The sequence below is a fragment of the Lemur catta genome, chromosome 2 (genome assembly GCF_020740605.2).
Source record: "Lemur catta isolate mLemCat1 chromosome 2, mLemCat1.pri, whole genome shotgun sequence".
NCBI classification, from domain to species: Eukaryota; Metazoa; Chordata; class Mammalia; order Primates; family Lemuridae; genus Lemur; species Lemur catta.
In genome coordinates, this window is record NC_059129.1 from 25,551,504 (window position 1) to 25,576,748 (window position 25,245).

Here is a 25,245-nt window from a genome sequence, read left to right on the forward strand (position 1 = left end):
CTAAGTCAAGCAATGCAGAGAATAAAACATTGTTTGAGGCCTGGAGGTTATTCAAGCTGTCCCCTCATCAAGCTGTGTGTCCTTAGTGCTGGGTACCTGGCCTCCCTTCTGTGTGCTCTGCCATGGTGCTGTGCCAGCCCCTCACTGTCTTCGTTGCTGTAGCTGTTCGGTTTTTCTCTCTGCCACAAGTGAGCCTGTGCTTACTCATGACTTTCTTCCATGGCCTCCTGGCTTCTGTCACCTGATGGCTTCTGCTTACTGATTTCTGCTTGCCCCGCCCCCCCTTTTCATTTAACATTTAAACTCCCCAAGAAAGAGAACTTCATTGTTTCAATTAGTCACTGCTGGTCTGGTAATGGGAGCTCTCAAGCCAGGCCACTTCCTAGTTCTACTGGGCAGCACAGGTACTAGCTGTACTGCCATCACATGCCCGCACCGGATCCAACCAGCTCAGGTCCCAAAAGCGTTCACGTAGTATCAATGCGGCAGCTACTTCCAGCATACCAGCCACCTCTCCAATACAATTATGGTTTTGAACGATATTTAAAATAACATAAATATATATTTATTTATATATGAAAACAGGAAAAGGATAAATTAAACCTGTCAGTTGAGTTAGGGTGGAAGAATTATAATTACTTTTCTCCATTTTGCAAATTTCCTTTAATGATATTGTAATTGCTTTGCAGTTTTCAAGCATTTTTTTTTTTAAAGTAAATCCCCCCAAGCAGTAGGAGTCATGCAACCAAGCTACCAGTTCAGTCTCTCCCATGAACTTGTCTTGGAACAGTAGAGGAAAGTCACAACCATTGAAGCCTGTGGTCACCCTTGCACAAAGTGGATCCTTATTCCTGCCTTACCCTGCAAGGCAACGGTGAAGGTTCTAATTGTGGTAGTTTGTGAAAGCACCTGGAAGGCAAAAGTGTCTGTTATTACTCTGAAAACTCCTTTTAAACTGCTATAATAGCATATGCCACATGAGCGAAACACACAACCTTATAACTAGCTTGCTTGTGAAAAGACGCCCCTTGTCCACAGGCCAAGTATTTGAAAATACCACCCACTCAATTGGCGCACATCTCCAGGGCACTGAGAAGCTACCATGGCAGCTTTGTGAAATCAGCCACCCCTGGCTTCACTTTGATCTTTCTCCGTCTACACCCTTGTTTCAGTTCCTCTGCCACAGACATACAATTACTAAGTATTATTATGGCTCGATAATAACTATAATTACTACAAGGACTACCCGAGATGGAAAAGGCAGGAGAAATCGAATCCTCACACGCACTCTAGTGTCTGAGCTGGAGAGTCTGTTTGTGTCAGGGCAAGTCTGAACTACCCCACCCCGTCCTTGGTCCCCACATTAACTGGGGGCGGCCAAGGGCCGGAACCTCAAAGTTGTAGGATTGACCATGCAAGGACAGGGGCTGCAGCCCGGCGACTCAGGAACCGAGATGCAAAGTCCTCCCGCGCTCCTAGAGCGGACCCAGAAGTGCAGCGCAGTGCCGGAAGGCGAGATGCTGACACACTTCCGGCCTTTGTGACTCATTGTGTCTGTGTCGAGGCGTCGGAGGGCCTAGGTTGGTGTGCGGTGCCCTTCGGCCGGCCTGAGCCCCAGAGTCAGCTCCCCTTTCTCGCCCAGCGCCCCCGGGCCGCTCCTGGGGCTCACGGTGAGACTTGGGGCCGGCCTCTGGGGTGGGCGGGCGGCGCCGCTGGGGTGTGTGCGTGAGGGTGGGCGCTGCAGCTGAGGCCCCGGCGGAGTGCGAAGAGGATCGGTGCCCCTGCCTCCTCCCCAGGCCCCGCCGCAGGCAGCGCTGTCTCCCGGGGAGACGTGCCCGCCCCACCCCCGGGGCCAGGCGAGGAGGGGGCGAGGGTTTCAGTGGCCGGGGGTGCTCGGAGATCTGGGGAGAAGTCGTCGCCCGCAGTGTCGTCATCGTGGTTTGACGTTTCTGAGAAAGGGGTCGCGAGCGAACTGATCCCTCTCTGGTTTTTCTGCTCTCCCGCCGTCGCCATTTGCATTGATTCCGGTGAGAGATTTTTTTTTTTCTGGGTCCTTCACGACCTGGAGGTGAAAACTGCGGAAGGCCGAGAGATGGACACATTTTCAGGTGCCGCATCCGTTTCCAGATCCCTTGCTTTTTCCTCACCTCACCCCCACCACTGCGTGGAGATTGAAGAGTACTTTTGAAGCCTAGTGATAGTGGCTAAAGAAGTGAATTGGTTATAGTAGAGATTATATGCACCTCTCTCTCTTTCAGCTTTATGGAATGCTTTCAAGGCCATTTTAAAATGAGCTGTCCGGGAGATTATGTGGATTTTTCAGTTCTGAGTAGTTACTCTGCTTGACTTGGAATGGCTGAGGAGTGAAGGGAATTTGTAGAAATTGCAGTGGACTATTAGGAGAGTGACCTTGCATAAGACAAGACGCCAACTCTCAATTTTGCCATCAATAAAATTAACTAGATTTTCTCCAAAGGCCCTTCCAACCTTGAAATGATTTAAGTCAGTGTAATTGAAAAATTCAACTACAATTTAGCCGGACACTCCCCCTTCCCCCCTCCCTTTCCTGCAGTGCCTCCAGTACACAATAAGATACTTTCATTATAGAGAGTGGCTGTTCCATGGCCTGGGACCAAAGAAAGCATTTATTGTAAGGGCCAGTGCTAGGCGGATTGGAGGCGGTCAATAAATACTTGTTGAATTGAATTGTGGAGGATTCATTGTAACCACATCAACAAAGCACTGTTAGTATATATGCTGGCCAGATGTGGAGAAATAGTTTTATTACGTAGAGAACTGTAATGAAGATTTGCCCCAGAATGTTTCTCCAGGTTTGTATCCTCTCTGAATTACTATGCAAGATTCTTGTTCATTATTTCAGTTTTCACCATCTTAAAATACCAACAGGAAAGCTTACTATTTAATACTGTAGTCTTGCTGACTCTGTTTGATCTAAGCATTTATTAGTAAAATTTTTCTAATGTTTTGTATTGCATCTAAATGCAGATTAGTGTATGTTAAGTCTTATTTTTTCATTCTGTGGTAGTATCAATATTCTTTGGTAGCTAGCTGTCTTTTAAGGTAGTTTTTTTTCATATTACAACATTTTATACCTCTGTTAAAAAAATGGAGGTAGAGGGGCAATTTAAACTTTCAAGACTGTGCCCTGGAAAAAATACTGGGCTGTTTAGAAAACAACCTTTGAAATATACTGAGCTTGTAACTTCAAGCCTTTTCTCTAAGAAAATCATTTATATTTGTCCTTGGTGAGAACTGAAGTTATCCCATGGTTGCTGGGGGTAATCTTTTCTAAAGTGGATGGTATGTCAGAACGTTTTTCAGCTCAGAGCAACCCCAGAGGTAGTTTCCTACTATTTGGAACTCCCCCCAACCTCTCGACTGATAATACTGAGTCCCAGAGAAGGTAAATAACTCACTCAGGATATGTTAACTTATTTGTGGGAAGCTAGAATTCAGTTGTTCCAACCTGTGCTGCTTTCACTATTATAGGATTTCTCCCATTGCTTGCAATCGATAAGCAGGCTGAAAATTGGAATGTACAGGTACATATCTAAAGATTATTGAAAAAAATTCAAACATTTCTCTGGCGATAACGAAATGCCAGAGACTGTTTTAAGTGCTTTATATATGTTAAGCCATTTAATCACAACAACTCTGTGAGGCAAATACTGTTTCTTATTTCCATTATACAAATGAGGAAACTAATGCATAGAGAGGTTAACTTGCCTAAGTTCATCAACTAGTAAGTGGTGGAGCAGCTGTAATGCTAACATGAAACTCTTTCAAGTAGCTGGTGGAACAAATTTGAGGGCAAGATCGAATGCAGAATGAATAGACAGAATAACAGTAATATTGTAAATTCAGCCAATTATTTTTTGAAAACTAATGCTTGCAAGGAATCATTCTAAGCGATGTAAGTAATACAAAGAAGCATACCTTTAACAATAGTCTAGTTGAGGAAGAAGGCAAGAAAAATTACAGAGTAAGAAACATCATAAGAAATTACATAGTAAAAGCTTCATGAAGATCACTGGGGCCTTAAGAGGCAGGAGAGAAGATTATGTGCTCAGATGGTCTGGGAAAACTAAAATAAAACCCAGCCCTTTCACTGCTGTTGTGGCTCTTCTCTGGCCCAGAGTAGGAGCCGAAAAATACTGCGTGTGGGGAAGAGGACCTGTCCTAATAGGGGGCAGAGGGAATGTGCCTATGCCCTTATCTTTGTCCCTTTGGGCTCACTTCCTTCTAAGAGTCCCTTGCTATTGAGTCTTACTGACCCAAAGATTATCCTGCTCCCTAGCTGAAACGGATAAAACGTTCACAAAAATAGAGACTTCTGATGGCTGGGCTAGCTACCATACTATTTCTACTCAATTATCCTGTTTGAAGCACCTTCCTGGTTATGTCCTAGACAGTCCCCACTTGCATCTCCTGCTGTGTCTCCTCCCTTTTCTTGGAGGGTTTCAGTCACATAATGACCCTCTGGTGAAAAGAGTGGGTGTAGATGAGGCCCATTCCAGAGTGGTCATTCTTCATAGTCCCTTTCATGAAGGGCTTCATTTTACAAAGAATCTGTATATACGTAGAAGCCCCTCTTACCCCACATGTTGGGTACAGGATAAATTTGGTATAATGACTAAAGAACTTGAGCTGAGGAGTCACAGACTTAATTTCAAATCCTGGCTCTACCATTTACTTGCTATGTGACCTTGGGTAAGTTATTTAATGGCAGTAAACCTCAGTTCTGTATTATAAAGTGAGAGGATAATAGCTACCTGCTAAGATAGTTGTGTGGTCAAGTGCAATGCTTAATATAATACCTGCTATCTGGAAAGTACTCAATAAATGTTAGTTCTTAGTATTATACCCATTAGAGGGTTCTTGGACAACAGTAAGAGGCAAGTGCAGTCTTAGCTTAGCTTTGAAGGATAAGTAGGATTTGAAGAGGCAGGAATAGAGAAGAAATCTCAGGCATTGAATATAATGTGAGGAAAGAATGGCAGTCAAGATACAAGGCATATGTAGGAAATACTGATTAGACTCCTTTTGCTGAATGGAGAAGGTTCATGGGGAGGGGGGGATTGATGGGAAATATAGCTTGAGGGGAAATTGGGACCGGGCACTGGAGGGTATTGGCTGCAGAGCTGTAGAGTTTTAGACAGGATAACCTGAAAGTGAGGTAGATGATGGACTGTGGGAGGGTAGGGAGAAACCAAGAAGACGAAGCTGGACTTCATGGGATCAGATCAAAAAATAAATGTAAGCAAAGAATTTTTTCTCCCTGGTGCTTGGAGACTGAATGCATATAAGGAGGAAGGAATCAAAGAAGAGGAGGTTTTGATCCTGAGTGATAAAAGCTATTAGTAGAATATCCTAATTTAAAGGCCACTAAAGGATGGCAGGGGGAGCTGGAATAGTTTGGATGGTTCCTAACATCTGTTCAGTTTAACAGAGTTAAATTGCCAAGTTCTTTAGGAGTACAAAGATAGAACAAAGAAGACAAGAATCCCTGTCTTTGGGGGGCTTAAAATTTAGTTGTCAGGTGGGACAGGAACTGCAACCCAAATAATGATACTAGAAGGAGACTGTAAGTGCCATAAGATAGGAACAAAGAAAGTACTAAGCATGTTCAAAGAAGGAAGATACATTATTTAATTTGGGATATCACGAGAGATTTGTGCATCTCAAAGAGTGAATAACAATTTGACCAAAAGAGTTGGTGTGGTGGGAAAGCAAAGAGGTGAAGATGAAAACTCATGGCCCAATCTTGGGGAACATTCATAGGCCAGATAGGCTGAAATAGGGGAGAGCACTGCTAAAAAAATTAGTAGGAAGTCAGACTGGAAAAGTAGATGGGAGTATGTGGTTGAAGGCTTAGGAATGCCATCAGGGGTTCACCAACAGTGAGTGAAGGACAGGAGGGCATGACCAGAAGCACACTTTTGCAATATTGTGCTGACCTTGGTCTGTTGTGTGTATTGGAACAGGGAGAAATTGGAGCTAGAGAAGTTATGTGGGGCTTATGGCGCTAGTCTAGGCAGGAGATAGAGAGCCCGAATTAGGGTGGTGAGAAGTAAGGGTGAGAAGCATAGCAGGAAAAGATAGTCTTTCTGCTTTTCAGAATGAAAAAGGCTGAGCGAAACTAGCCTCTAGTTGGGAAAAAGCTCACCAGAGGCCCAATTAGTCCCTGCCTCTTCCTGCAGAGGTCCCATCTGTTCTCAATTGCCCCAGCTCCAGGGAGGCCTCTTCTTGGAGCTCCCTTTTTTGCCCATCAGTTACCTCTCAGGGCTCCTCTAGCACTTATGTTGAAGCCTCCTTAGAACATTCTGCTTTGTACTATAAGTATTTGTATGAGGATCAGAATCACGCTTCTTACCTTTTTATTCCTCCCAGTCTTACAGGACAGTTTGCATATTGTAGATATGCAGAAAATGTGTAGGAAATGGAATAATTATAGCTGTAAGGATGTAAGAGTAAAGCTGATCTGAAGTTGAAAAACCAAATATATTTACCTCAGCAAGGAAGGTGGGGTATAAAACAGGTCTGAAGGAATCCAGGGGGAAGGGTTAGAAAATGGTTGGCAATAGGACTTTCTTCACAGTTTAAAGTCATTGGAGAAATGATTTAATTCCCAGGTTTTCTTCACATTTTATGTAGAAAGCCTCTTGTGAATGTACAGTTGTCCCTCGGTATCCACAGGGGATTGGTTCCAGGACACATATACCACCACCACCTCCCATACTATAATCCACAGATGCTCAAGTATCTGATATAAAATGGGGTAGTAGTTGCATATAACCTGCGTACATCTTCCCATGTACTTTAAATCATCCAGACTACTTATGATACCTAATATAGGGTAAATGTTATGTAAGTAATTGTTAATACTGTATTTTTTATTTGTATTATTTTGTATTGTGTTATTTTTGATTTTTTTTTTCTGGAATATTTTCAATTCATAGTTGGTTGAATCTGAGGATACTAAACCCACAGATGTGAAGGGCCAGCTCAACTGTAGTGTTCATTATTATTTTTATAGACTTATTTTTAAAAAGATTTATGGTTTGTGGTAAATCTCAGATTAAAATCATAATCTTTGTGATTAAAACAGTCATCTCCAAACCTTTTTGGTTACATTCCTGTCAGTAAAAAGAATTATATTTATTAAAATTATATGCATGTATTATTATACTATTCTATCAATATTTTGTGTAGTAAGACAAAAAATGAATTGTGCTATTTTAAGGTAATTTTTTTTCTCTTAAATGTATGTGATCCCTTTTACACCAAAATTATTAATGAGGTTTTTTTTTTTTTTAGTGAGAGCCATGTAATTAAAAATGCTTTGCTAGTTTAAAACTTTCATTTTTAACTCATTGTGGTAAAGTAATTGAATGGTCTGTTTCTAAAATTTTAATTTGATGCTTAGTTTTGATGGCCATGAAGATTAAAAGATACTTCACAAAGATTTGTGGATTCAGATGGAAGAATTACATTGTCAGTTCTGCTTACTATTAATAACTCTTGACTGGTCCTGTCCACCAACCATGCTAAATTTTTGTTGTTAAAATTCAGACTATATTTTTATCATCCATGACTTTAAATCACTTGTTCTTACAAACTAGTCACAAGGTAGTGTTTTATATTTTTAACAAAAAGGCTTAAAACCCACTAAAATTCTTCATTCGAAAGATTTTTAAGCAGGTTAGAAAATATTCAAGTTTTTAAAATGTGAACATAGAAGGGTTTTTCCAGGATACTTGGTATCATTTTTGGCACTTAAAATTACATAGCAATAGAAACATTTCATATATATGTTTGAAATTGTACTTTCATCACTTTTTAAAAATATTTTTAAGTTTATCAGATTTGTTTTTTTTTTTTTAATTTCAGGATATTAAGAGGGTACAAACATTTTGGTTACATTTTTTGTCTTTGCCTCACCCAAGCGAGGATTAGAGGCATGCCCTTCCCCTCTACAATGCTCACCGCGTTCATTAGTTGTGAGTTGTGAGTTTACCCCCACCCAACCCCCTAATCCCTGGAGAATATTACTACCATGTGAACACCATACTGTTTATCAGTTAGGGCCAATTTGATGGCGAGAATATGTGGAGCCTATTCTTCCGATCTTGTGATACCTCACTTCGGATGATGGGCTCAAGCTCTATCCAGGAAAATATAAGAGGTGCTAGATCACTGTCATTTCTTATAATTGAGTAATATTCCATTGCATACATATACCAAATTTTAATAATCCACTCATGAATTGATGGGCACTTGGGTTGTTTCCACATCCTTGCAATGGTGAATTGTGCTGCCATAAACATTCAGGTGCAGATGTCTTTATTATAGAATGTCTTTTGCTCTTTTGGGTAGATGCCTAATAGTACTATTGCTGGATCGAATGGTATTTCTATTTTTAGCTCTTTGAGGTATCTCCAAATTCTTCTCCACAGAGGTTGCACTAATATGCAGTCCCACCAGCAGTGTAAGAGTGTTCCCGTCTCTCCACATCCTCGCCAGCATTTGTTGTTTTGGGATTTTTTTGATAGAGGCCAGTCTCACTGGGGTTAGGTGATACCTCATTGTGGTTTTGATTTGCATTTCTCTAATGATTAGAGATGTTGAGCATTTGTTTATATGTTTGCTGGTCATTATTCTGTCTTCTTTTGGAAAGTTTCTCTTCATTTCCTTTGTCCATTTGTTGATGGGGTTGTTTGATTTTTTTTTGTTGATTTTTTTAAGTTCTAGATAGATTCTTGTTATCAGCCCTTTATCGGATGTGTAGAGAGCAAATATTTTCTCCCATTCTATAGGTTGTCTATTCACTCTAATGATAGTTTCCTTGGCTGTGCAAAAGCTTTTTAATTTGATCAGATCCCATTTATTTATTTTTGTTGCTGTGGTGATTGCTTTGGGGGTCTTCTTCAAAAATTCTTTGCCTATTCCTATGTCTGAAAGGGTCTTCCCAATGTCATCTTCTAGAATTCTTAAGGTTTCATGCCTTAGGCTTAAGTCTATTATCCATCTTGAATTGATTTTTGTGAGAGGTGAGAGGTAGGGATCCAGTTTCAATCTTCTGCATGTAGCTGTCCAGTTTTCCCAGCACCATTTATTGAAAAGAGATTCTTTTCCCCTCATCACTTTTTTTTTAAGCAGCTACTTTCTCACTCATTAGTATCTTTAATTTAGATTGACCTCTTAATCTAGCTAAGACCTTGCTGTAGAGAGAAGCATTAGCTCTGCCATTTTCTTACTACTTGTGTTGGCATCATTGGTATTTCCTCTAATTGTAATTTCTCTACAAAAATCTTTAAAACTGCTTGTTTCTTTTATGAAAGTGAGATTAATTAAAGTTAGATTTTAAAAATATGTCATTTCATCTAACTGGTCTCTGATAAACCAGGATATAATCACAGTATCTAAAAGTGAGCAAGCCGGAGCTCAGGAGTTTGAGGCTGCAGTGAGCTATGATCACACCACTGCAGCCTGATTACACTCCAGCCTGGGTGACAGAGCAAGACCTGTCTTTAAAAAAATAAATAAAGTGAGCAAGCGAGTGAGGGCATCTTGGCAGCCCCGGCGGGGTGTGGGCGAAAGGGAGGTTCACTCTTCCCTCAGGATGTAACACATACCCTATGTGACATGTAACAGCTAAACATTTAGACAGAGTGAGCATGTTAGTGTCAATTTGTATGTTAAATGTGGCTTAATTTCTCTCGCTTTTAAAATACAGACATTCTGACATTTTCTTTCTGTATCTCTAGTGGATCCTCTTGTACTTTGGAAACCCCAGCTTTAGACTGACCAAGGCACCCATAAAAATAGTAAAAATGGCTAGGTGATGGATTAGCAAGTCCCAAGGCTTCAAATTTGACTTGAACATTGACTCCACTTGGTAGCCACCTGCTACTGAGCAAACCTAAGCCTCAGTTTATGTCATCTGTGAAATGGTACTAACAGGTCTGCCTACCTGCTAGGGTTGCGGTGGGGCAAAAGAAGATTGAGCACATACTGCTTTAAGCCTGGCGCGCTGCTGGCATTTAGCTCTCACTGGGCTAAGCACTGTCAGTGCTGGGTTCATAACCTGCTGTCCACCTAGAGGTCAGTTGCTCTGACTCCAGGTAAACACCATGAGGGTGGAGTTTGCTGGTTTGAGGTTTCTGTTTGCAAACCTTAATTTATGAAGCAACAGTGGAGACAGTACAGCTCTGCAGTTTTTTCCACTGTCATTCAGAAGTATTCTCAGTGCCTTGATATACAGCCTAGTATGAAGCGTCAGCAGCACAGGTCACTCTGTACATACTAATAACTTTTTTTTAATACTTCAGGAATAATACAGGAAGAGCCATCATAAAACATCTAGGCCTGAAAGTCGAGCACAGACCCTGTTTGGATCAAGTCAGTTCCCTGAGCCTGAACGATGACTGCTGAATCAAGGGAAGCCACGGGGCTGTCCCCCCAGGCCGCACAGGAAAAGGATGGTATTGTGATAGTGAAGGTAGAAGAGGAAGATGAGGAAGACCACATGTGGGGGCAGGATTCCAGCCAACAGGAGACACCTCCTCTGGACCCAGAGATATTCCGCCAACGTTTCAGGCACTTCTGTTACCAGAACACATTTGGGCCTCGAGAGGCTCTGAGTCGACTGAAGGAACTTTGTCATCAGTGGCTGCGACCGGAAATAAACACCAAGGAGCAGATCCTAGAGCTGCTGGTGCTGGAGCAGTTCCTTTCCATTCTGCCCAAGGAGCTCCAAGTCTGGCTGCAGGAATACCGCCCTGATAGTGGAGAGGAGGCTGTGACCCTTTTAGAAGACTTGGAGCTTGATTTGTCAGGACAGCAGGTGAAAAGAGATGAGACCTATTATGTGTGAGCAGGGTGTGGACTTTGAGACTGGTGCTAGGAGAAAGTTACTGATTTAAAGCCAGGGTTAATAGTATCAATAGTAGTCCTTGTGGTGGTTTTTCTGCCTGCTCTTTCTGGATATTAAAAAGTATTCTGGCCTCCTCCCTGGCATACTTATGGTCTTTCTTTAATATTTTAATTCCTATTTTAAAAGTGATTTACCCACAAGCCTAATCTGTTTGTCTTCAGGTCCCGGGTCAAGTTCATGGACCTGAGATGCTCGCAAGGGGGCTGGTGCCTCTGGATCCAGTTCAGGAGTCCTCGAGCTTTGACGTTCATCAGGAGGCCACCCAGTCCCATTTCAAACATTCATCTCGGAAACCCCGCCTCTTACAATCACGGGGTAAGAAGCAAGGTTTCATTTGGGGGGAAAAGAAGTAAATTATTCAGGATGGGAGTGCCCTCTCTGTGTAGCTGAGTGCCTATGAAAAAGGAGCATGCTTGTTTTTGCTGTTACACATTATTGTCATTATTACTAAATATTATGGAAAATATAATTTACAGATCAATCTCAGGAGTTAAATGCTATTACTAAGGAGGTAAATGAACTGTGCATAATGAACTTGATGAACGTTATTTATTGAATTGTTAGCATTCCAGACGTCTGGCACATTTTTAATAGGAAAGTATTGGGAACAGATATTATTTCCATCCTAGATTTTGAAACACTCTAGTATGTCATAAATTATGTTTAAAAGGATCATAAATCTTTTTAAAGATCCATTTTATTTAAAATATATAAAAATATTATACGGCATCACTCTTTTCTAGGTTATTTTGAAAAATTTCAAACAGTGGGAAAAGAGTGGAAAAATTTTTTGTGGGATTTCAGGAACATGAGAAAAAAATCAGTTCAAGGTCATATAAATAAAAATCAGTGTTGGTTTTTTTCCCTTTGAGAGAAATATATATCTTTATCAAATTCTAAAATCAAAGTAGGTGCATAGAATGTCAGTAAAAACAACAAAATGGTAAAAGTATAGTTATACGTCAGTTAATGACAGGGATACGTTCTGTGAAATGTATACCTGGGTGATTTCATCACTGTGCGACCATCAGAGCGTACATAGATGGTATATAGCCTCTTGCTCCTAGGCTACAAACCTGCACAGCATGTTACAATACTGAATACTGTAGGCAGTTGTAACACAGTGGTGTTTGTGTATCTAAACATCTAAACAGAAAAGGAACAAGAAAAACAATGTAAGTAACACTATCCCTTATTATCTTTATCAAGTATTATGTAGTGTATGTAATTGTATGTGCTAGACTTTTATATGACTGGCAGTGCAGTAGGTTTGTTTATACCAGCATCACCACAAACACATGAATAATGCATTGAACTACCACAATGTTACCAGGTGACATTACTGGGCAATGGGAATTTTTCAGCTCCATTATCATCTTAGAGGACCACCATCATTGACTGAAATGGCATTATGCAGCACATAACTGTATAGTTGTTCAAGAAGAGTTGATCAAGGCACATTCCCTAACCAGTGTATTTTGTTTTTTTGTTTTGATTTGGAGTTTTTTGTGTGTTTGTTTGATTGGTTGTTTTTGTAGAGACAATGTCTCACTATGTTTCCCAGGCTGGTCTCAAACTGCTGGCCTTTAGCAGTCTTCCCATCTCAGCTTCCTAAAGTGCTGAGATTATAGGCATGAGCCACTGTGCCCACCCAATGTGTTTATTTGTGATCACATTTACAGTAGGAATATTAGATCATGGAGCTTAAGGAAGCATTCTCTCTTCCATGCATCCTGGAGGACAGCCAGCAGACACATGCTGGAGAAATTCATGTCAAACGATGCTGTGGTGTTTAACTCCATTACTGTTGATGTTGTTCTAGGGCTTGTAGAGTTTCTGCACACTCCGTGAGCAGGAATGACAGAGGGTAACATCAGGAAATTGGGGAGGATAGTCATGGTCTTAGGCTCCAGATTAGAGCTTTGGGGTGCCAGAATAACAGTTTCAGAGACCCTGGTACATAGAGTTGTTATTTAGCAAATAGTTTTTTTAATGAATTGAGGCATATATGTTAATTCTCAGTTTCCCCTTGGTCCTATTCATCTTCCAGAGTGTTCCCTAACTCTCAGGAGTTAGGAAACTTAAAGGAAGTTAAAAGAAGTTTAGGAAGCTTAAAAAGTTAGGTACTTGAGCCCAGTACAGTGGCTCATGCCTGTAATCCTGGCACTCTGGGGAAGGCCAAAGCAGGACGATTGCTAGAGGCCAGGAGTTCAAGACCAGCCTAGACAACATAGCGAGACCTCCGGCTCTACAAAAAATTTAAAAATTAGCCAGGCATGATGGTGTGCGCCTGTAGTTCCAACTACTTGGAAGGGCTCAGAGGCGGGAGGATTGCTTGAGCCCAGGAGTTTGAGATTACAGTGAGCTATGATCACACCACTACACTCCAGCCTGGGCAACACAGCAGGACTCTGTCTCTAAAGAAAATAAATAAATAGATAGATAGATGCTTGATCTTTTTGTGCATTTGCTTTAGACTATCTTTTTGTACGGTTTGAAATTGTTGCAAGGTTTGGTAATTCAGTTTCAAATTCGTTTCTCGAATATCTTTGCATCTCAGTAACATCATCTGTCTACCAGTAACATTTTCAGATCTAACAGTACTTAGCAAGAGGAGAGGGGGTTTAATTGTACAGTTTAAAATTTTTCTAATTCTTCTTATACATTGCAGTTAGTGTGATCATATGATATGTTATGGATATCTTTTATTATGTGAGTATTAATCCATACCTTTATACACTTACAATGAACCATGTATATATTTTATCAAAAATCTGTATTTATTGTGGCCAAATGAGGGAGAATAGTAGAGTGACAAAAAATGGTAAAAACTTACCGAGGAGTAAGAAGACCCCTTCCTTCCCTGCCTTTCTAGGTATTACTACTAAAGATTGTAAAGCTGTGTTGCGTTTTCACAAGTGTAGACATAAATGAGATTCTCATATCCTGTTCCTTGGACTGGAGGAAATTAGGAGCCTGACTTGAATCATGGACTGAATGTTAACCCACTTCTGTAGCTGAGTGTACGAACCTAGTTTTAGTCCTGGCTCTGCCATTCTTAACCGAGTGACATCAGGCAAGTCTTTTACCCTCACAAGGCTGTGATTTCCCCTCCTTTAAAATAAAAGGGTAGAACCAGGTGATTTTAAGGGCTGTTTTATTAAACGATTCCTTGTGGCTGCTGCTTAAGAGTAGAGGTCTTGGGAAAACTGAGGCTCTGCTCTCTCTTGTTTTTCTCTGGAGTTCTCCATTTGGTAGTTAGACATTGAATAGTGAACATGCTGCTCCAGGAAGGAGAGTGCCCTGGGCCCTTTGAGGGAAGCTCAGAACCGAGCTAATTTACCCACAGCTCCTTTCTCCTTCCTCAGCTGCCCCTGCCACTCACGTTCCTGCCCCTCCTCATGAGGGGAGTCCCAGAGACCAGGCGATGGCATCTGCACTGTTCACAGCAGATTCCCAGGTGAGCTGTGGGTCCCTTGCCCTCCTGAGTCCCTTGTATCTTCCTGGAGCTCTTTTACAGTCTCCACACAGGCCACTCACTCTGGCTGCCCTGATCCCCCATGTAGTGTCTTTCCACCAGAGGCCACCGCCTCTGCCCCACAAGCTGTGGTCACCTTCACCTTTTCTTTCCCAGCATCCTGTAACTATGCAGTCAGCTCTGTTCCTGACTCAGGTTTGGGCAATGGGATTATCCCTGAGTCTGGGGGGAACTGAGTGTGGGGATCTCCTGTTATTTCAGGCAATGGTGAAGATCGAGGATATGGCCGTATCCCTCATCCTGGAGGAATGGGGATGTCAGAACCTGGCTCGGAGGAACCCCAGTAGGGACAACAGGCAGGAGAATTATGGGAACGTGTTTTCCCAGGGTAAGACTGATGTAGGCTTATTATCTGTCATGATTTTGCCTCCTTATTTGTTAGCTATGGGATCTCTGGTGTATTCGCTTGAATGTTGAGAAGGATTTAGAGACTGCTGATCCCCTTTCTTTTTCTTTCTCTCTCTTTTTTTTTTTTTGAGACAAAGTCTCACTCTGTCATCCCGGCTAGAGTGCAGTGGCATCATCGTAGCTCACTGCAACCTCAAACTCCTGGGCTCAAGCGATCCTCCTGCCTCAGCCTCCTGAGTAGCTAGGACTACAGGCACACACCACCATGCCCAGCTAATTTTTCTATTTTTAGTAGAGACAGGGTCTTGCTATGTTGCCCAGGCTGGTCTCAAACTCCTGGCCTCAAGCAGTCCTTCTACCTCGGCCTCCTAGAGTGCTAGGATTACAAGTGTGAGCCACTGCGCCCGACCTGTTCCCCTTTCTTCAGACCAGATAGAGAGAACATTTGTATTTGTTTAACTCCAAAAGTATGAAGTTAAAGTATAGACCCTGATTCCAGGTGGATTTTTTACCTCTAGGTAGTTTTTGCTCTTTGAGATCAGAAATAAACTCTTGTGCCCTGAGTCCTCACCTCATCAACCACTCAGCTACCTAGGAGGATTCTGCTCCACTCCCCATGCGTTACAGTTAGGTGCCTCTGTCAGGGGAATATCTATCTAGTAGAGAAGGCCAGGTGAATTGGTCATCTGTCTAATCCCAACCTGTTATCCCAGCACCATGTTGCTAAAACTACCAAGCATCCTTCCATGGGTTTTCTGTCGTCTTCTATCCTGAGTGCTGCTCAGAGACAGTTCCATGTAATTCCATGAGCTTTTGCCTGGACATCCCTTTTGAACAGGATCCCAGTTTCCAAACCTAATGGTGATCTTCTAGGAGGAGCTCTGGGTCCTAGGAATGTAGTAAGAACTTCAAGAGGCATCAGCCAGATGAGACAAGCTAACACAGTTGGCAAAATTCACATTTGCCTCTGCTAGATCTTAACCACTAAGGCACAGTGCTGCAAAGAAGTCCTCAAGTAAATACAGCAATAGGGAAGTCCACAGCAAGTTTTGTTTTGAATCATAACTATGAATGGGGTTTATAGTTTCTTTTGGTACTTGCTCTTTGTACTAAATGAAAATTAAGCCAAAGAACTGACCCATGCTTATGAGCTGAGTGTTACCCATTCCAATAACTTAAAAAAACATTGGGAACAGTCTGGGAACAGTCCAGATGGTTAAGGACATTGGCTTAGACTTCAAAAGAAGTGAACCAGTTTCGTTTTTCTTACAGTTGGTTCAGTACGTATAGTGATTTCATCACAAAAATCAGGAGTTGGATTATGATTGAGCTCCCTCAGTCATTGCATTCCAGGGCCTGTTTGGGATGGTGTAGACCCTCTTGAAAGGTATCTTAAAACCAGATAAATAAAGAGCAGAGTTGGTGTACTTTGGGTGTTTTCCTAGACAAATATAAAACATATAAAATAGTGTACAACCATTAAACAAATTTTTATCAGTCTTCATTTAAAAGCAAAGTGACACACAGAAGATAGCAGTGTACAATAAAAATTAAATTCCAGTGTTTTAATATACCAGTTGCTAAAATGAGGGGATTAGCTCTACATGTGTAAGGTTTCGTTTTCTCTTATTATCTTCTTCATAAGCTATCTCCAGGATTTTGTTTTCCTTTTTTTTTCTGTTCTCAGTTATTCTCAGTTGTCTATTAGTGAAGGTTTTAATTATGTTGACTAATGCCCCAACTGACTTCTTCACCGCCCATCTCTTACTTCAGCATTGTCAGCTCTGTGCTGTTCTCCCTGGTGGAGAGAAACTATTTTGTGTGTGAAAGTCACTGTAGCCTGCCAAGTTCAAAACAAGTTTCTTGTTTTGCCCGTTAATCATCAGCTTGTTGATAAAATGCTCACAGAATTGGAGGAGTATCTGCATTTGCTTTTTAAACTGTATTTCTTTCTTTCCGCTAATACCGCTAACCATTTTTAGGAAAGACCTGTCCTCTTTTTGTAAACTTATGAATATTTGTTAGGAATGAAATGTGATTTTTTTAAATGTATACTTGTCCCTTCACATTAATTATCAAAATGATCAAGTAACAGAACTGTGACCTCTGAAGTCCCTTAATTCCTTATCCCTTCCTTTCTTCCTTGACTGGTTCTCTTCCCTCGGCTCATTCCCAGTGTGCCTGTGTATTCCTACCCTCGCCCCATGCTCCCGTGATGTCCCCTTTCTTTCCACTGCCCTCTTATTTTCCAGCTATACTTCCTGTTGTCCCAGTTTTTTCCCTTGTTTTTCTCCTGTTTTATCTTGGATTAATACTATGAAGTCATTTTACAGGCATGTAGAAGCTTCCTGGAAAATAATGTCACTTGATTAACTTACATATTCAAAAGAAAAAGGTGCTATTTGAACTTTCTGTTTATTGTATCAGGTTCTGAAAAGAGGAATGAGAAAGAGGAGTCAACCTCAAAGGCTGAGGTCTCAGAAGACGTAGCATCACGTGGGGAGACAGCAGGGAGAGTCCAAAAAGAGCTTGGAGAGAAACGTGAACAGCAGGGCAAAGTAGTGGAAAAGCAGCAGAAAAACCCTGAGGAGAAAACTGGAAAAGAGAAGAGGGATTCAGTGCCAGCCACAGTCAAGGTAAAAAAAAACACCACAGGAGAGAGAGGTCCAAGGGAGAAGGGTAAAGGATTGGGAAGAAGCTTCAGTCTGAGTTCAAACTTTACTACCCCTGAAGAAGTTCCGACGGGAACAAAGTCTCACAGATGTGATGAATGTGGTAAATGCTTCACAAGAAGTTCAAGCCTTATTCGCCATAAAATAATCCACACTGGAGAAAAGCCCTATGAATGTAGTGAGTGTGGGAAAGCCTTCAGTCTTAACTCAAACCTTGTCCTACATCAGAGAATCCACACAGGAGAAAAACCTCACGAATGTAACGAGTGTGGCAAGGCCTTCAGTCATAGTTCAAATCTTATCCTACATCAGCGCATCCACTCTGGAGAGAAACCTTATGAATGTAATGAGTGTGGGAAGGCCTTCAGCCAGAGCTCAGACCTTACTAAACATCAGAGAATCCACACAGGGGAGAAACCCTATGAATGTAGCGAATGTGGAAAAGCTTTCAACCGAAACTCATACCTTATTTTGCATCGGAGAATTCACACTCGAGAAAAGCCCTATAAGTGCACTAAGTGTGGCAAGGCCTTCACCCGGAGCTCGACCCTCACTCTGCACCACAGAATCCATGCCAGAGAGAGAGCCTCTGAGTACAGCCCAGCCTCCCTTGATGCATTTGGGGCATTCCTGAAAAGTTGTGTGTAAAGCAAGAATTTGTCATCAAACCATTCCCCCTTTTGTTTCTAAAATTGTTTCAGAGATGTGTGCCCACGGAGGGAAAATGAAACAGCCTCAACAGATTTTTTTTTTTTAAATCACATGTAAGGATCCTTAGAGTTACATCAGCAGTGTTCGGCCTTTGTGTAGTCTGCGGGCAGGCAATTCTTCCACACGGCCCCTGCAGGGAAAAGCTAGTCATATGGGTAGTTCACATGCTATTTCCACACAAGGTAAAAGCACACGCATAGGAAAATGTCAAGCTTTTCAGTAATGAGGATACCTTTAAGGCCCTATTAGACTCTTAGCAATCACAACATAAAATTGAAAGATGGAGATTGGCTCCATGAACATGATACTGAGGTTAAGAAGCTACTTGCTACAAATAAGCCCTACTTGGCCAACATCTTGCTTATTTCTCAAAAAAGAGGGACAGTTAAAAACTACATTGGGACATGCTGCTCAAGCTAGTTATATACGATAAGTTTTATATATGATCACTGGTAGCCTACCAAAGCTATAGAAATCGAGGACTGTGCTAATCAGTATCAAACCAAAGATTTCTATCTCTTCCCGAAAGAGAGGGTAAGTGCACCAGTCTACAGTTCCAAAGGACTGCAACAAATGTAGATGGTTCTATCCTCATCACTGAGATCAATTCTACTGAAATGGCAACAATGATTAAAACAATTCTCTCCCTTGAAATCCCTAAAGCACTATAGCACTCCTAAATGCATTTCTCCACAAGTTAGCACTTGATTGTGTACTGTCTTTTAATCCTTCATTGTTTCATGTATGAAGTTTTTGTCACTCCCTCCCCCAAAAGAGATGCTTCAATTGTCAAGGGATATATTTCTATCCCTGACAGCACAGCACTGGACATAATGCTGAACACGTAAGAGGCACTCATTATGACTGACTTCTAGCAGGACTTTTACATTTATGATAAAGCCCTGTGAATTATGAGTACCTGAAATATGGTAGCCTGGCCCACCTTTTAAAGAGGACATTCAGAACCACAAGACATGCTAAACCTTTAGGGTCTGATGCTATTTAGGTCCCAAATATAAATGACAGGCACTTGTTAGCTGCCTGCATAGACTTTCTAAACCTGGATCAGTAAGTAAATACCATGAAATGTCAGAAATGACTCCTGTCATCATCATCTTAAAGAAGAAAAATATGAACACTGACTAAGGTCATTTTTTGACATCTTTCAATGGCAGAGATCTTAACCAGAATTCTCTTCAGTCACCTGCTGAACAATATGATGACTTGGGCACTATCTGAATCATTTGTAACTTGGTAGAGTTCAGAAGATGTGATTTTTGTTGATTTTCAGAAAAGAGAAAGTTGTGGGGGGCATTTTTTCCCACACTTTTCCAGAAACTTTGCAAAAGCATTAGTCATTACCTGGCGATTACTAAACATATTTTGTTGCTCTGAGACCTTCACCAGCATACTAAGATGTGGTTGGTTATATCATTGTCATAGTGCACAGTGTCTTTTCTGTTTCTCGTCGCTAAAGACTGAAGTGAGGTTATGAAAGTAATCTTTCCCATCATCTGTGCAGGAGGATGCAGTTGGCTACCTAGAAGCTAATGGTAGAAACTCTTTCACACATACAGGAGACCCAAGTATTGTGGGCTATGTAGGTAGCCATCAAGAACTTGGGTAGAGATGGCTCTGCCCATGAGAGCATCAAATGATTGTGGACAGCCCTGCAGAAACTTAGAAACATAGACTAAGAACAAACCTGAAGATTATCCGTGTGGCCACCCCATAATGGAAGAACCCCACCAACAGCTTGAGATTTTCCCTTAAGAAACAGTACTAAAACTATCATCAGTTGTTCACTGACCAACAGCTAAAAAGTCCATGCAACAGCGTGGTTTTAATGCAGAACCAGTGAGGTAGGGACAAATGTGGCCTCAGCTCCAGACCAAACTAAAATTCTGCACAGCAGTCATTCTTTGGCCTCTCTGGCTTTATTACTTGGACCAAGCACAACTTCCCTATAGCTTCTAAGCAGTTCCATCAGTGTTGCCTGGGAAAACTTAAAGTGGTAAGTCAACCAGTCATCAGAATATTTCTACCTATCCAACTGAAGAAAAACCGAAGAGATACCCAGAAGAGTATAGCTAAGTAACTTTCATAGTAAAATGGAGGTAGGTTTGCTTTAAGGATTTTCTTCAAAGAAGGAGCCACAGTAATGGTTGCATAGAAAATTGCTGGTGCTTTTGAGCAAGGACTTTTGCCCACTAGAAAGCAACTAAAAGTGGGTTGCATGACTCCAGGCTCCTCTCCAAGCGCTGACTTTGTTCTTAAGAGGGAAGCGTCTTTGGCCAGTTCCACACTGGCCTCTTTGTAGCCACAACTACATGCTGATATGATTCAGCCATCATTTTGGGGTTTTGTTTTTAAATAGAAATTAAATATGACATGGGTCCCCACATTCAGTTCCCATTTTATTGGGACATCTTACTATGTTGGATAGCCACTGGGGTTGCTTCAGATCTTCAGTAGCTGCACTCCTGAGAGCAACTATTTGAAGATGTGTTTTCTGAGGAAAAGAGGCTATACCTGTTTATTAAAAGCATTTGCACTGCATTCGTTTATCAGATGCTCAGTGCAAAGTGTAGTTGGATCGTGGTCAAAAAATGCTTGCAACATCTAATTAGTGCTCAGGATAGTTACTCGAAAGTCCTTGACTGGCTGAAGTCTGTTAACAGTTTAAGAACTCTATAGTTAACCATTAACATGCTAGTTAACCTAGTGGAAGTTTTGGAAGAGTTTTTTTAAAATACATACCTTACCTTTGCCAGGAAGAAAAGTAAAATTCTTCAAGTTGTGGGGTGTTTGTTTCTACTCCAGCCTGGCTGGCAAGGCTAAAACCTGAGAATATAGATATATGAGACATCTTGATATGTAAGGCACTTAATAGTAAAGACATAAAAGTAAAACTATGCTAAATGTGTGTAGAGAGATTGAGATGTTTGATATATGGGACAGTTCACATCTTACATACATCAGAGAATTTATTCCAGAAAGGAACCTCTTGAATGTGATAAATACAGCAAAGCCTTTAATCACATTTCACCCCTTAGCATCAGAAAGCTTACACTGTAAATAAACTTTATTAATATTATATGTGAGGAAAACTTTCATGTATAGCTTTCATTGCTTTGGACAGAAAATGAATTCCGTCAGGATGTTCCAATCATGTGATGAATTTGAGAAACCGTGCAGAGGGAGCTCAGTCTTAACTCCAGAGGATCTAATGAAGAAAAAAATGTGGGGAAATGCTAAAGAAATAGCAAAATGTACAACTTCTTAACAAAAATTGTTAATGTTGGGTACTTCTATATATTTTGTATGATCATAATGTTAGTGTGTGTTTTGTACCTCCAACTCCTGTTGTTGTTCTGTATATTACCTGTAAGCAGATGATGTATTTTATTTTAATCTATGTGACAGAACACGTCACTCCAAAAGAGCAAAGTTTTGGAGCGAATAGTGAAGAAAGTGATGTGGTTATAGCAAAAAGTCAGTGCACAGAACTGAGGAGGGGAAAAATGAAGGGAAAAGCTTCATAGTTTGGTGTTTATCCAGTCAAGAGTAAAGATTGGTAAATTTGCAAGGAGAAACAGGTTAATGGGGCACTCAAATGGAACAACTGTAAACATCTGCAGCTTGAGAGTTTTCTCTTCAAAACTGGGAAGTTGACCTCTGAGCAGCTGGGTCACCATTGCAGGCAAAGGGAATGATCCTCTCGGCAGTGGGGGAGGAGGGTCTTCTCCGAGAGTTGAGAGGAGGGAATGTGCTGGAATGGCCAGGGGGACCATGTAAGCTGATCGGGCTCTAAACCATAGTCCTGCTTCCCCACTAACTCTTAAATCTTTCTGCTTAGGAAATTTGGAACAGGGAAACACCAAGGTGGGCTTTCCCACCTTGAAAGAGGCACAGATGCATCCAGCTGTGGTGTTGCAGTAAGTTTGTCTGATAAGGCTTGAGAAGCATTTTGCAATATTCCCTTTGGCCATGCTTCCTATGTACCTTCCCTGTTCCCACTCTTCCCCTGGTTTGTGATTATTAGGAGAGAGGGGTTATGAAGTGTCATAGCTGTGAAAGTTTTTTTTTTTTTTTTTAATTTTTATCCTAGAGTTGGTCACCATTATTCCAGGTAGTCATGCTGATCTATTTATCCAAAGCCAGCTAACCAGGTTCATCCTGCCATCCTCATGGAAGACTCTGTGTATGAATTGGAGTTAACAGTATTGAAATGCAGTCAAACAGTGACAGCAATACTTGCCAGAGGAGCCATATTTTTGTGTGTCCCACTCTGAGCAACTTCTCAGAAACATTTATGAGGGGGCTGGGGTTTCCCATCTGGGAAATCAAATGAAGATCTGCAGATTTTTAAGTGAAATATAGAATCAGAGAAAAGAAAATTAAGTGTATACTACTTAATTATACAATAGATCATTTCATAGAAATTAGGGTAGATTTTTATTTCAACTACTACTGGAGAATTTAATAAAATGCATTATTGTTTGAAAAGTTTTCCTAATGTAGATTTAGGTTTCATTTTTAGAATGGACACACTACTGTACATTTAAAAGCAGTTACTTATTTTGCTATTCAGATTAATTTTTTATTATATCTGAAGATGAAATTATCTGTTTTACTTTTCAAAGCTTTGTGAAACAAACTTGAAGTCATAGGGAGGTAAGCCATCTCCAATTCTGCAGGTCAAACAAAAGTTTGGGAAATACTTTTGACATCCCATAATACAGAATGTCTTAACATGAGAACATAATTTTATATTGTCTGGTTCTGTTTAATAGTGGACACCACCAATCTCATATTTTTCTGTTATCCTAAAACAATGAAAGGGAAACAGTGGGCGTTACATAGACTCCTAACCATGGTCTGCTGTGATTTTAATCTTTGAGACTCTCACCTCCATTTACTAAAGAATCATGACTCACTTCAAATTACTCAGTAATCAGCAAAGTTAATTGGTCATTAAAGTTAAATTTTCTCCCTTCAGCAAGCACTCATTAAGCAGTGATGCTGAGTATTTTAAGATATAAAGAATGAGATCTGTGATTGATTAAAAGGTGGTATTAAAACGTGGATTTTATTCCAGTTTCAGGTTTGGGTTTTAAGTTCCTTTGGTCCTAAAACCAAAGGGACCAGGCAGCTGCAACCACCCTGAGTCGCTATTATTTAATCTCCTGACAAGGTTAGGTGCATTAGGAAGGACAAGCGGGAAGAGGAGCTAAAGTAGCCCCTCTGGGCTGAGGAGGGAGGTAGGGGAGACTGTTGGGGGTGTGTTGGGGTTAGTGCTCACTTGCCTTCCCCTCACCTCAACCAGGGAACAGCATCCAGCTGCTTTTTAAAGTTTTTAGTCTGCCCTAGCAAGGACAAAGCATGTTAGATGTAGAGATGCTTCTGCTGGTAGCAGGGGTTATTTGAAAACATATATGAGGGGGGTGGGATGGGAGGAAGCAGATTGTGATTATGCAGGAAAATCATGTCCTAAAAATACATGAGTTTAGGGGTAAGGGGTGGGATATTCAAGCAAAATCAGTAATTATTTTAAAATGAGCATATGTATTTTTATTAACTTTTAGTTAAATATAGATTATTACAACCAGGTCAACATAAACCTAAATCTATATAGAGAGCTAACTCAGGCATTGTCTCGTTTATTTGTAGACTGGATAAAACAACCTGTCTTGTTTTGTCAGTTCCCGACTTCTTTGTTTAGAATAAAGTAGACCAAAAGAAGAAACTTAACTTTGTATACCCACAGAATTAAGTTATTGCTGTTAACTAGATTTTTTCATTTTGCCAGGCTCTGAAGAGTCCAGGTGCTTGGTAGATGTTCAGTAAGTGCTTTTTAAATTGAATTTGTTTGTTTAAAATCCTCATTAACATTTCTAGAAAGGCTTCTTTCGATAAATAATGGAATCTTAGAGGAAAAGTGGTTTTTTTAAAAGCTAGGGAACTCCTCCATTGAAAATAATAATTTGAAACTTTGAGGTCTAAAATGTCAATCATAAGAGAAATGGCAGCAAAATAAAATTTATGCGTATTTATAGTCAATGGTCCATTTTAGGAGGCCAGTGGTGTCTGACAAATGTTAGAGTAGTGAGGCTGGGGAGGAAATTGGGGATTTGTAATGAATATTCTCTTTATGTTGTTTCTCTTCTGGGTCATGGTAAAACAATAAATTATCTCTCTAGGTGGCAATACTCGTGGTGTTTGCTTTTTGTCATCCTTGGTTGTGTAAATGCACATTTGGAGTAAAGAAAAAAGTATAATTTCAAAGTTAAAATTAAAAACTGGAACTGCCACCCACAAACTCACTCCTCCCACCCGCATCTTCAACTGTCACTAACACGACCCTGTGGTTAAGTTCATGGAGCAGCCTAGCATGATGGCTAAGCGCACAGGCACTGGAGCCAGTTTGCCTAGGGGTACATCCTTCATCTACCACATACCTGCTGTGTGACCACTTACCTGCTGGGTAAGTGTCTTAGAATGTCCTAGTTTCTCGTCTGTAAAATGGGGATAGAGTTAATAAATGAGCTAATACATGTGAACCACCCACCCACAACAGTGCCTGATACAAGTGTTCCAAAATTTTAGCTATTGTTTCCTCTGTGGGCCTCTTCTCTTGAAATTTGGCCCTTACGAAAGTCCCCTTTTTTTTAACTGAAACATGCTGGTAGTGTCCTCCATTCCATGAGTCCCTAAAATACATAACCTTGAAACCAGGTCTTTGTGAAAATTGGGGACCCAGACTCTGGTTCTGTTTCAATTCCGGGTATTAGGGACAGCAGCATTTCACATGGCTTCTGTGATTCCAGTTGCCCAAGTCCCTGTTCAGTTCTTTCCCCTGCCCCAATCCTACAGCTGATTTGCAATCCCAAATCCTCTGAGGAAGCAAATTTCTCCTGGAGTAATGGAAATTGCTTGTCCCAAACTACCTTTGCCCTTTTGCAGTAGTTGCCACCCCTGCCTCCAGGTCTCCTGTCTTCAGCCCAGGCTCCGTTCCA

At 41.0% G+C, this 25,245-nt stretch overlaps 1 protein-coding gene across 3 annotated transcripts; it reads left to right on the top strand.

The window, feature by feature from the left end:
• The first annotated feature begins 1,521 nt into the window (after positions 1-1,521).
• ZKSCAN1 (zinc finger with KRAB and SCAN domains 1) lies at positions 1,522-24,436 on the top strand. 3 transcript variants are annotated; one of them, XM_045541390.1, is made up of 6 exons: positions 1,522-1,670; positions 10,353-10,867; positions 11,119-11,272; positions 14,326-14,417; positions 14,697-14,823; positions 17,271-24,436. In XM_045541390.1, the coding sequence occupies exons 2-6, from the start codon at positions 10,445-10,447 to the stop codon at positions 18,161-18,163; spliced, it is 1,689 nt and encodes a 562-aa protein (XP_045397346.1). In that variant the 5' UTR covers positions 1,522-1,670; positions 10,353-10,444; the 3' UTR covers positions 18,164-24,436. The 3 variants fall into 3 exon arrangements, with proteins under 3 accessions (XP_045397346.1, XP_045397347.1, XP_045397348.1); XM_045541391.1 differs by lacking the exon at positions 1,522-1,670 and adding an exon at positions 1,891-2,108; XM_045541392.1 differs by lacking the exon at positions 1,522-1,670 and having other exon boundaries at positions 10,348-10,867.
• Positions 24,437-25,245: the final 809 nt, after the last annotated feature.